Source organism: Polyodon spathula, unplaced genomic scaffold, assembly GCF_017654505.1.
Source record: "Polyodon spathula isolate WHYD16114869_AA unplaced genomic scaffold, ASM1765450v1 scaffolds_1285, whole genome shotgun sequence".
Classification (NCBI taxonomy): Eukaryota; Metazoa; Chordata; class Actinopteri; order Acipenseriformes; family Polyodontidae; genus Polyodon; species Polyodon spathula.
In genome coordinates, this window is record NW_024472768.1 from 68,502 (window position 1) to 81,237 (window position 12,736).

General features: G+C 43.3%; 1 protein-coding gene across 1 annotated transcript; it reads right to left on the reverse strand.

Annotated features, from left to right (window-relative positions):
• Positions 1–946: 946 nt before the first annotated feature.
• On the reverse strand, positions 947–11,561 carry slc37a2 (solute carrier family 37 member 2). The gene is made up of 18 exons (XM_041242406.1): positions 10,635–11,561; positions 8,455–8,536; positions 7,925–8,015; positions 7,637–7,715; positions 7,141–7,276; positions 6,772–6,848; positions 6,036–6,202; positions 5,854–5,891; positions 5,466–5,612; positions 5,024–5,114; positions 4,762–4,824; positions 4,171–4,256; positions 4,020–4,068; positions 3,848–3,921; positions 3,639–3,717; positions 3,189–3,286; positions 2,796–2,860; positions 947–1,552 (listed from the first exon to the last, which is right to left on the reverse strand). The coding sequence occupies exons 1-18, from the start codon at positions 10,691–10,693 to the stop codon at positions 1,537–1,539; spliced, it is 1,497 nt and encodes a 498-aa protein (XP_041098340.1). The 5' UTR covers positions 10,694–11,561; the 3' UTR covers positions 947–1,536.
• Positions 11,562–12,736: the final 1,175 nt, after the last annotated feature.

A 12,736-nucleotide genomic window follows, 5' to 3' on the forward strand; every position in this document is an offset into this window, starting at 1 on the left:
TTACATTAAGAGATTCAATCCAGTGGCAGTTGTTGTAACAAATACTAGCAATAGCTTTTAATCACACTAAACCTAGAGTTGAGCCCATGGCTAATTCAGTTGTTTGTTGTGTTGAATCAGGACATGGTGCAACATACCAGATCAACAGATCCTGTGCTGTAGGTGACACAGTCTGATTACACTTCAGCCTTTGTAATGAGTTTGAACAACAAATCTTGATGTGGTGAGGAGGGAGAAGCAAGCAGGAGACTTTCATCTACAGCACCGCCTTTGAAATGCCTGTCAATTCGAAACTGAAGTGCAAAATACAAGCAAAGCCCTCAATTCAATCAAAAGGGACAGCGCCACCACAGCTGTATTTGATAATTGATATGGCGGCACCATAATTTAGAGTTTATCCAAGCCAAAATAACTTCAACAGATTCAATGGGGGACCAGCAATAACTTTGCTAGCGCGCCTTTTATACCAGACTGCTCTGCTCTTGAAAACTTGAATAAGTAAAATAACACACACACGACAAAACAAGAACAAGCCTGTTATGTAATTAACTTATTTGTAATTCTCAATAACACAGAGCACTTTAATTACCCTCTAGAGGAAATTATTAGTTTTGAGTTCCCAAAACAGAAGAAAGCAGTTATTAAAAGGAATCAGAACAGAAACAGAAAGGAGAGATCCCTGCAGAGTAATTAATGGATCGGGATTATTGGGCAAATTCATATGAGGATCTCTCAAGTTTCAATTGACAGCAAAAACAAAACAAAACAAAAAAATCAGGTTATTCACTAACAGCAAACCAGAGACACACCTTGATGTGAAACCTACAAAATGTAAAATCTTTCACTCCCAAGACTGTGGAATATTATGGGGGTACAACTAGTGAATTGTTTTCTCCATTTTTTGTGGTGCAAGTTGCTCGTAAAACCGATGATTCAGGACACAATATAAAAGTTAACATCTAGGCTTTTTAATAACAACACAACACTAACACAAACCCATGAAGACTTTGCTGATATTCAACTGTACAAACATCTGGACAATTATGCAGAAGACTAATTTTACTGTGATCTTGAAAAGGGAAGGGATGAAATGAGCCGTCTGTAAGCTTCCCTTTCACAAAAAAAACACATAAATTACACCTTGAACAAAATGCATCCTGATTAAAGCAGGAGGACAAAAAACAAAACCAGAATTTCACTTAGCACCATTTCAATGAGAAAAGGCTTGCAGCTACAATAGATCAGAGAAAGACATCAGTGGGGAAAAACACTCCATCATTAATTGAAACTGATCGTTTGCAGGCACGTTCAGCAGATGGCAGTTTCATCACTAAAACGGTGATTTTTTTTGGTTCCTTTAATCTTTTCCCCCTTTCCTAGTAGCATTGATGTGATCCTTTTTATCCAGGATTGACATGACTCCTGCCTTTCCAATAAAAGCAGTCCAGCATCAAAAGAGCCCCACCCCCTCGCTGCTCCCTTTAGTTTGTTCATTTTATTTGAAGGCTTCGTGAACATTCACACTTGGTGCACGTGTCAGATTTCTTTAAACCTGCAATGAGTAAAGGAGAGAAGTAGCAGAAATTATTTTTCAAAACATGTTCAGGCACGTGAGGGAACATTCAGAAGCCCTAGTTTTAATTGAGGCTGCAGATATACATTTAAAAAGCAACCCGACCTTTAAAACACATTTCCAATTAGAAAGTCCATATATATATTTACATTTACAGTAATCAAGTACCGACATTATTACACAAACTCAAAGACGAAATATGTGAACCCTAATGACTGATCGCATGTTTGTCAAACCGCTATCTGCAATGCATTTTTAAAAAGATTTACAAGAAAAAAACTCCCTCCCTGAAGAGCAATGACCTGTGTCCCAAGAGTGATTGAATTTAAAATTAGTAAAAGTGCACTTATTTATATACCGGCAATCTATCTTTCCATGAAAGCATCTCTGCCCTCAATCCAAGCCATTCCGCTCTCCTCTTTAGAAGCCTAATTGAAAGACTCTTCAGTTCCCCTAACCTTTACCTTGGAGACTGTCTCATCAATTGTGATTAGGATGCCCTTGTTATTATTACAGCATAACTGATGTATTACCATCTAAACTTGGACATCTATATTTAGATTAGCCAGCAATAGAACCATTTCAAAGGACAGACAATTAGACTGTTTAACTGCTCTGACTTGCACCCTAGTTGTTTCTTGGTATCTAACTGGAATCCTGGAATGCACAGCAACACCCACTTTGAGAAGCATGCTTAGCAACGCTTTATTTTCAGTGTCATAAATACGTACTTCGTTTTTAGTTTAGTTGCATGCTGGACTTGCACGTTGCTACCGTTGCCCTATTGGAATGATCACAATTTGAAAACGCGATTGTGAACGGTCATGTGGTTTAAATGTGCATTACTTAGACACTCTAGAATAACATCGCTAACTCTACATACCAGTCTTTTTATTGGAGCAGGAAACTTATCAAGTCCCATATGAAATATGAGCTCAGAACGGCAGTCTAATGATAGCTACACACACAGCATGGCTGTGACAGTAATAGCATGCAAGTAAACTTCAGCAAATGGTTAATTTCATATTCAATTTAATTATGAATGACACTCAGAATGAAGCATTGCCTCAGGTTTTAATGAACCCATCCATCGTTTTCACTGTCGTCACTCGGAACCTGCCCTGGCAACGCCCTCGGACTGTTCCAGAACGGGCCTGCCCTGGGCACAGCTCAGTTTATACAGAGCAGACAACGCGGGAGATTGAAGAAGAGGCTGATCTACCCTCGCATCCTCGTGTAGAATCCACACCAGCCCCGGACCTCTTTGTACACCAGCCTGGAGAGGAACTGCGAAGAGAAACAGCAGAAAGTGAAAACAATGCAAGGGGTTTGGGGGTCTAGCTGCACCACTAGTCCACATTAAGCATCCAGACAGAGGGCAGAAGTGAGAGCATACAGGGGGGGTTTGGGTCAGGTCTGAGGTGCGCTCGCACTGGTGGGAGGTCTCCTGGCACACAGTGGCACAGTGAGTGCGCTCATGATAAACAATACATACAAGCCTTACTGCATCTTTCCAAAAGCCTTCCATCTTTAGCCAGGAAGTTATTCTTATGGAAGAAGACCCTACATAAGCTAAAAGGCTGCCTGTACTGGTAATGAATGCTCACAAACGTACCAAGCAAGCCAGGATGTCAGCAGTGATCAGCATGTAAAACACATTGTTCCACCCGGTCGGAGAGATCACACCAGCCAGCAGAGGACCAAGAGCAGCACCTACAGGACACAAGGAGAACTTCAACTGCAGAAGCTTGCTTTCTGTTGCGCGCAAAGTTTTAAACAGCAGGTCAGTACCCTAGGAACCAAAATCAAAAGCCGCTCCTCAAGGTGGCTGTTCCTGTTTAATGCTGCAACATTTACACAGCTGTGAGGTGAATAACTTAATGATACATCTATAACATGACATACTACAAGAGGAGGTGAATTTAGTGGTAACCAAAGTGTTGTGCCTGGTTACCAATTGTTTTTTTTTGTTTTGTTTTTTCCCCCTGGTAGTTGACCTAATAGACAATACATCTAGTCACAGTATCTGTTCTACACTCCCATCACAAACGCATGTGCGACGCACCTATGGATCCAGTGCCATCGATGATAGCAGTGACGGTGGAAAGCGCTTTGGAGTTCCCTCTTAGACTTTCATGAGTTCCCTGGAAACAGAGGAAAGAAAAATGTAAAACCAGTGGATTTATGCACGGCTGGTTTCTGCGTGCCAGTTGAAACAGCATGGCATGGGGCAGGATAAAGGTTTCAGATGGGTAGTGGCTGAATTGTACTCACCAGATCAGCAGCTACAGCTGTAGTAATGAGAGCGTAGGGTCCGTTCACCAAACCACCACACAGCAGCAGCATTCCTACCAGGAATAAACACACACACACACAACGTTTAGAGAATCACGAAAACGCCTGCTGCTCTTTAAAACGCAAAAGACACCACACCTAGAGAAATTACCTATTGTCGTCCCGAGACCGTACTCTCCAACTCGATTGTACACGAACAACTGCGAAGAAAACAAAATTTAAAGAAACGGAAGCAGATCAGTGCGTTTGTAAAGCTGTTCCGTTTCAAGGCAGTCACAATCTCTTTCTGTTCCTGAACTCACCATTGGAGCTGCTGCGATTAACATGACCCAGCATGAGGTGGCTCTGCCTCCTGTATAGTCCGACACAACACCAGCAAGGATTCCACCTGCACACACGCCCACAAAGAGGAGACTGTAACCGGCAGCAAAGAAGCTGGAAGGCATGCCTGACTAAACCGAGACACCACGGCTCTGTTCCTGTGCTTCTTAAACATGATGCAAGCGTTCCACATAATCAGCTTGAGCGCTCCAAGAACCTGAGGACCAGTCCCTTTGATCCATTTAACACCCTTGTACACTTCAAAAGAGTCTCAAACTCCAGAGCCAGCCATCAACTGGTCTAGACTCCTGTGGGTATTTACTGGAAGTGACAATACTGTATTTTACCACTAGAGGGCAGTACACCTGAAGATACACTGATGTTCAACCTAAACGGGAGATTCTGTGAATAGTTACACGTCTACAACTGTTGCCTAGCCTTTGTTACACTAATAGAGAAATCACACGCATGTATTAATCTTGCATCCAGAGCACAGCTACTGTCTTGCCTGCTGCCTGTTGCAGACCGACACCTAAATGCAAACCTGAAATACTTGAGCTGCAAGATCTTACCAAAAATCCCCCCCAAGTCAAAGAGGGTGGACATGTCTCCAGCACCCTTGGCATCAAAATGTGCTGAAAAAGAACAACGGAGAAGTTAGCGCTTCGGAGTCAGACACAGGTTGCAAATCTGAGATGAAGGGAACGTGAATCACGGTGCGTGCATCTCTCATAGAGAAAAACGCGAGACCCGAGACCTGACAGCAATTTACATGAAGCATTCCTGGGGCTATGCTGCTAGTTCCACGCCCTCGCATGACATGCTGCTCCTTACCAACGTTAGCGATGTAGAGGGGCAGCCAGTACAGGAAGGTGTAGCTGACTAGCTTGGCAAACAGCAGACACAGAGAGAACTCCACCACGCCCTGAAAGGGTTCACAAAACATTAGACATGAACAAGACGATAAAAGTCTGATTTCATACAAAAACTACTTTTCATAACTCGTTTACAATTCTAGTAACCGACTAGTATGAAAGTAACCAAACTTGTTATTAAATTACACCATTGCCAGTATAACAGAAATAACGACACTTCACGGCAATGCGTGTTTGGAATCATCTGCTGTACCGAGTAATGAGAATAAACCAAGATTGTGCCGAAACGTTTGTCTACCTGAATTTCACGCTCCCCTCGAATTCGAAGAGCATTTTGCAGCTGGCCCCATGCTTGCCACTCCGTGTAAACGCGTGACGCCAGCACTGTGCCACAGACTCACCGGGATCCTCAACGCGGCCATGAAACCGATGGCCTTTGGCTCCTCAATGGCTGCTTCCACTGGGCTGCAGCCATTCTCCTGGCTGTGGGAGGGGCTACCGAATATCTCCTCATTGGCTGTAGAGTTGAGATTAGGGTCCTGTTCACACTGTTAATGAAAACAGAAATCTGCTTTAAATGTTTCAGACAATTACTATAGCACTATGACAAAGCTGCTGTACTCATGCATGTTATAGATTGTAATAGCATAGGTCAGATTACAACACAATTCAATCTAGCAGGGTTCGGAGATACGGTACTATATATATTGCTAAATGAAAATATTTCAAGGACTTATTTTGTCAATGGCATGACAACAAAGTTAATGGCAGAAATGTTACTGCACTTACATGGTGCTGGGGAAGGCTGCAGTTCACATCCTCCGGTTCTGAATGAAAGAAAAATCAAAAACCCACTCATGATCCCGGAACAGAAAGCAGCGAGTCTGTTCCAAACACCAAGTGGGGTTCCGGACTGCTCACAAAATGCCAGCTGACACTAAACAGTAAAAGTGTCTGTTTTAAAAACTCACTTTCCACCAGGAAGAAGAAGCAGATGACTCCCATGACCCCAATGATGATTCCAGGCACAATGAAAGACAGCCCCCACGCCGACGACACGAACACACCCGCAACCAAGGACCCCAGGATGTTGCCCACGGAGGTGTGGGAGTTCCACACGCCCATGATCAGCCCACGCCTGGGCAGGCAAGCAGAGACAGGAGCAATTACAGCCACATTCAACACTATTACATTTACACTGACATGTTCAGGGATTAGTCCACCTCATTCTCAGGGCCATCCTGACAGCAGCTCCTTGACATGTTACATCAAATCAATCAATCAATCAGATCGAAAGGATAAGGAGTCATAGTTTAAAATCAGAAACAAAAGTGAATTTTCTTTAAAGCATTGTTCCAAGCCCATAATGGTGCATAAGCAAATGAATATGTTCATCCAAGCCTGTCTGGATTCTAGAGAGGCAGGGAGGGAATGAAGGCTACATTCACTAACCATATGTCTCACAGCTTTAAAGCATGTAAAACCACCAGGCAGGATCATATCACTGCTAATGTAAAGAGAGGCAGTGTTTAGATCTGCCATTGTGTTCAGCTACCAAGTCATGTTGCTACACTAACTTCCCCATATAATATAACCACCCGCACACGCACGCATGCATTGCATTAGCAAGTGTTGCATAGCCAGCGTTACTCATAATGTATTAATACGCAAGGAGGCTCAGAACACAGAAAAGTCATCCATACTCACTTTCCCTTTCCAAACCAGTTCCCAACACAGGTGACCACAGCCGGCCACCCTGTAGTCTGCACCAAACCGTTCATAGCCTGAGGAAGAGAAAACAGTGTATAGTTTCATTCTTCTATCGGCTGGAACTCAGGTTTACAGGTACCACTATCTGTGCATGAGAACTTTTCATTTCTAAATCGGATTCACGCATGCATTGCTTATTGAGGACTGGGTTACAATGCTGAAACATCGTGCTGTAGCTTTCAGTGACAGGGACTGGCTGCAGAGGACTATGCTAAGCCAGGAAAAACATGATCATCCCTGGTTTATAATAACACATCAGGATTTCATAGTTTTAGTAAAGCAGCCCTCATGCCATGAGCCCCTCACCTGAGCGAAGACGTAGAACCAGATGTTGTGAATATTCCAGTAGAAGCCGAGACCTACGAGAGAGGTGAAGAAACCGCTCAGCAGCATCCCAGCCGTGAGGTAGTACCGGAGAGAGAGACGCTCGCCAAAGATCCCACTGCGAAGGGATAAACACACACACACACACACACACACAGCTCTGTCACTCTTGGCACTTGATAGAGCGTGGAAGCAGCCAGGCTCTTGTGTCAGAACTAACTGAAGATAAGGAGCAGATGATAGATAACAACTGGAAGTGGTTCCTTTAGAAAGAATCATTTCACGATCTTCTCCATTACATATTACTGTTGGGAGGACCGTGAATCGTTACTGTGATCAAGTGTCTTCAAGGCAACAGAGCTAATGATATTTGTTTACCGTGAATACAAAGACGTTGTGCGATAACTCAACTTGGAAGGAAAACTGCAGAGAAAACCTTATGAAAATACAATTTCAACAAGAGGGACACATACTGTACCTGAAGAACATTCCTACTGCATAGGCAACCAGGAATGAGTTATCCAGAGCACCAAACAGGGTCTGGTAGTTATCCTGATCTATAGAAAGAAAAACGTATACTTTATAAACAACTTGACTGACTAAAATTAACAAAATATATATATTCTGGCTGTCAGTTTTCCGTGAGTGAGAAGTCAGGGCAAAATGAGATGCACCGGGATCTCTGAATGGGACAATGTTATTAGCACTAGAAGAGGAGTCAGCTTGCGCAGTCGTCTGCTTTCTGATAACGCGGGGCCACACTTACCGAAGGGGGCCCAGTCACACCACGTCTCATTGTTGGAGCTGGTAAAGTTAAGAGGCTGGATCACATTGGAGCAATTCCTGTGCAATTCACTCTGGTGACAAAAACAAACAAAAGACTTAGCATCGCTACTGCTGTAGAAACACTCCCGCATCTCTCAGGTTATCCAATTGCTTCTTCAACCCAAGACAGGAGTGATGCTTTCACAATTGTAGGTTATGGACATCCTACCCTCAAATAACTAGCTACCACAAGCTTACCCCAAAGTCACACGCTTTATTCCCCATGCAGTCCTACATTTGTAGCAGTGATGGGAACAAGACTCCTATTGCACAGCAGGTTTACTCATTCCAGGTTTTACTATTAGCTTCATTGGCCACAGTGCATAGGTAACAAGCTCAGGTGTGTCTTATTAAACTCAGAGTGAAACCAGGAATGCAATGGGAGTCTTATTTCCGTTCATCTGTTGGCTCACTTCTCAGATAATACTGTATTGTATGCTCATGGTTTCAGCCCCAGATACAGAGGCCTACCTTGACAATGCTGATGGGTTTTCGGGAGAGGTGGTAGCTGGTGTAGAAGAGGAACGTCAGAAAAAGGGTGAAGCCCCGGTACCTACAAAGCAAGGAAGAGACAACAAGGGCATTGAACACTGCAGTGGATAATAGAATAGCACAGGATAATAGACTAGCATAGGATAATCATGCTCAACTTTAAAAGAAGCGTTAGCATCTTCAAAGGCAAGGGTAATGATTTTTTTTTTTTTTTTTTATGTGCACAGATTTTAAAAAAAATGCTAACTCAATATTGGATAAACACACCATAAAATATCAATTATCACCCAGAAATCGAGGCTCTTAAAATGTGAGTGTGTCCTGGATGTTTTGTTTCCTGAACAGCTTCCAATCGTGGCACCTGATACACAAGACAATAAGCTCTGCTAGGACAAAACGGAGCTAATTAACAAGCAGTTTCATTGGCTTCTCGTGTTTACCCTTCGGTAAACGCAGGATATAACTTGTAGACGCAAAGAGTCAGGCCTTCGTTTCCATGACTACAGAGTCGCTCCAAAACAACACCTTGCACAACAGAGTGCAGTGGAAACCAATCAGCACAGGAAGTGAACAGTGTGGCTGGCATCAAAACAAAATGACTCTGGGTTAAGAGCAAGAGTAAGAGCACATAACCTAGCGACGGAAAGAAGACTCCTACTGCATAGCACCTTCACCCAGTCCAGGTTTTACTAGGAGCCACAGTGTATAGGTTACAAGCTCAGGCGTGTTAGTAAATCCAGTGCAAAACCTGGCATGGATCCGAGTGCTATGCAATGGGAGTCTTATTCCATCCCTGAGAGAGCCTAGCTCAAACGAATATGAAGTCAGGCTTTGCTAGAGTCTACACGCAGTACCCTTTCAATAGCCGGGCATGTTGCTGTAGCATTACCAAGATGAATACTGCAGTATTCATTACAGACAGTAGATTTGTCCTGATGCAATACAACATGACAAATAAACGCTGTGCAACACAGGAAACGATTTTAGAGACTTAATTCCCGTGTCTATGGGCTTCAGCCACCATAGTAAACAAGTAAACGGAATTTCTGAATCGTTAAATGTTCGATTTTTCTAAAAGATTATTTTTATTTTTTATTTTATTTTTTTTTAAATATATAATAGTCACGTTGTTTAAATCTCGGCTGATTTCATAATTTCATGGAAATCAGCCTCAGCCCACAGCTTCCCAAAGTCCCATGTCACCCATACTGAATAAGTGCTGTTCCTCAGTGTGTCTGACCACAACAGGAACCCACAGAGCAGTTACAGTAACACTTCGTACGGCACTGTAGAAACGATGACACGCATTTAATGTAGCTCCAGTGACGCAGACATGGTATAGAAAGAGATCGATAGGCTAGTCTTGCTGGGCTGAACAACTGTGTTGTGTGTGCGTAGTGAAGGATTGTGATTTCTTCATTCAGGGGTGGTGTGCTTACGAGGTGAACCCGCAGAATAGCCAAAACTGACAAACTCATTGCATGTCCTCCCCCACAAGGAAACGTGCGCGTTTGTGTATCGTCTCTCATACTCGCTTACAAATGCCCATTGCTCGACCGATCATCTAAAAAGATTGGACCTCACCAAAACCAATTAAATGATGCAAATAGCAATGCATCACCCGTGTAACTATCTGATGTGCTTGTATGCGCCTGCCTGAGGTCTGATATACCATGCATGCTATCGCAGACTGCTGATCTGTGGCGTGTGCGCATTCAGGTCACGTTCTAACTCCTGCCTTTGGCTCAAGGGTTGCACCTTTAATGAAGTAAAGGAGCGGTGACGGTCCTTGCACCGCACTGGATTTTGAACCACCCTATTAGTCAATTGTCAACAAACCCTTATAATTATCTGGAACTGAAGACTGACAAGCTCGGTGTAACTAACTAGGGTGCCCTCCCTGCTGGTTACATCGCATCTGAACAACGCACTATGAATAACGTCTAATAAATGTAGGGCAACTGAACCCCTCCCGCTCCTTCGGCTGCGTTGTTTTCAGAACAGGTCCCAAGTTTGCATTACAGAGATACGCGCATTGCGCAAGTGGTCCGGCAAACGACCAGGCAACAAAGGTCTAGAAAAACGAAACCAGCACGCTCAGGCAATGCATCTGCACACTCTTTCGTTTTATTTAAACATATCGTACAAGGGCTTCTTACCAACTGTCCCTTGAAAAGGAAGTGATCAGTTTTATGCCGGGCGCCAGCGAAGACCTCATTGTTATTTTGTAGCGTTGTCAGTCTTTCTTTCAAACAGATGTCGCAATATACACCGGTATCTGCCCGACTTCCATAGGAAAGCAAGCACACCGGCTTGAAAAACAAAACACCCCTTTAAATCGTCCACTGGTCCAAAAGGATATAAACCAAAAATAAAAAAAAAATAACACAACAATTAAAAAGGTTAATATTTAATTGCACGCTGCTGTAAACGTTTTTTGTTTTCTCTTTGCAAGAATTATTGCAGATTGTTTTCTTTTGTTCATGTAAACAGTGAGCTTTAGTATCCAATAACCTTTGCAGATGTGCAAGACTCCATACCAGATCCCTTTGTTGTTATAAAGACGAGCAAGCTGCATCAAGACAACGGCAAAGGAAACAGACCAGTGTCTTGTTATTTAAACCAAAGGGGTGTTGCGGGTCGGTCGTGTGTTCCGTGTACAAAAATAAAACACAAAGTCAGCCTTATGGATAAAATGATTCAGTTTTCCATTTTAGACTTCGATGTATCAGTCCCATGATCTGTCAGCTGACAGGCTTTTATGTGGGTCTATATTTCTATAATCTCCTTTCTGGCGTGTCACATGTCTGATTTTCCTGTTGGTCTTCTTGATGTGCAACTGGAACCCCCACAGATCTCTCCCCCAAGCCCAGCCTTCGTGCAGCCGTCTGATGGCTGAGCCTTGAGAGATAATAGAGATAGGGCGGGGTTTAAAGGAAAGACACGTGATCCCTGTCATGACGTTCCCAAGCGAGGGCTGCACCATGCCTGTAAACGCAAACAGCTGTCTTAAAGCCGCAGTGCCCGCACATGCGTATTCAAACTTAAATTAGTATTTTGTTTTCTTCGTTTAGTCCTTGCCCTTGTATGCATTTCTGCAGGGGCACAGTCTTCTCCTCTCCCTTGCTTTTGCCAAATGCTCCAGCCTCTAGTTGCTGCAGTTGATAACAGGTTTCTGTTTTGTTAAAAAAGAAAACAAAAGACAGTGGTGCCAGATAACAACCCCCAGTCACATGCTACAGCAAAACAGCCAACGCATTTCCTGTGCACAAATGTGCTGTACTGAGTACACATTGTCCTTCTTGTCAATGCTGTATGTAGAGCTCATTCTGACTACAGTCTACTCCTTGTGAGTTTCTGAGAGATCCTGGTAAATTAGATTTCAAGTCATGTAAACGTTGTTTCCAGAGAGAAATATCAACATACTGCAATTGAATGTACTGTTCCAATTCAGGCAGGCCCAGAGGAGCGATGTCCTGAGTACATTTTCCAAATGAAAAAACACTTCACAGGAATCCTGAACGCATGCACACTGTGTGGAATAGTTTTTGGAACCAGCAAATGCAAAAGTTTGCCCCAGCCAATCACGAATCAGACCACAGGACCCAGCTGGATATTAAGTGGAGACACATTTTAAGTGGAGACACATTTGGGGGCAAGGGTGTAGTTCTTTACACAGAGTGGTGAGGCTATAGAATGGGTTACCCAGCCGAACTAGGGGTACACTGTGCAAGTGAGTCCAAACAGCTTGTGCAATGCCTGATTTAAAGCTGCAGCGTTCCACAGCCCTGTGCACGTTGCACTTTAATATGTGCTTGTTAGCAAGATAAGCTGAATCACAGGAATCCTTGACTTGATAAAGTTTTGAGATCAACCAGCTACTAGGAACTGGACGAGTGCTGATCGGTGTCCATATTTTCTGAAGAAAAGCAATCAGCACGGGTTTTACTCTGCAAGATGAGATCTGATATGGACTGCTGATCTCTCCTGCAATGAACCAGAATTAAGTAGCTTTTTTTTTTTTTTCAAAAGATAAACAAGTTAAAAATAGCCTTTACAGTTTAAAATCAGACAGTCAAACTTGTCACATATGGTCTACTGCCACCTGGTCAGTGCTTTATCAGTTACTGAAGAGAAATACCATTCATAGGATAATTAGGGTGCAGGACAATCACGTTCTTCTCTGCCAATTTCCTATGCTTACTTTGTGTTTTTGGAGCAATAAAACCACAATCACCCCCCCGTTCCCCCCCCAACTCTC

What these genes read in the sequence shown, in the direction of transcription:
- slc37a2 (XM_041242406.1), bottom strand. Translation starts at nt 10,693, where the DNA reads ATGAGGTCTTCGCTGGCGCCCGGCATAAAACTGATCACTTCCTTTTCA. An exon ending in GCAGTAGGAATGTTCTTCAG is followed by an intron (nt 7,277 to 7,636) that starts GTACAGTATGTG and finishes ATCCCTTCGCAG; the next exon opens with TGGGATCTTTGGCGAGCGTC. An exon ending in CGGTCTCGGGACGACAATAG is followed by an intron (nt 3,922 to 4,019) that starts GTAATTTCTCTA and finishes TATTCCTGGTAG; the next exon opens with GAATGCTGCTGCTGTGTGGT.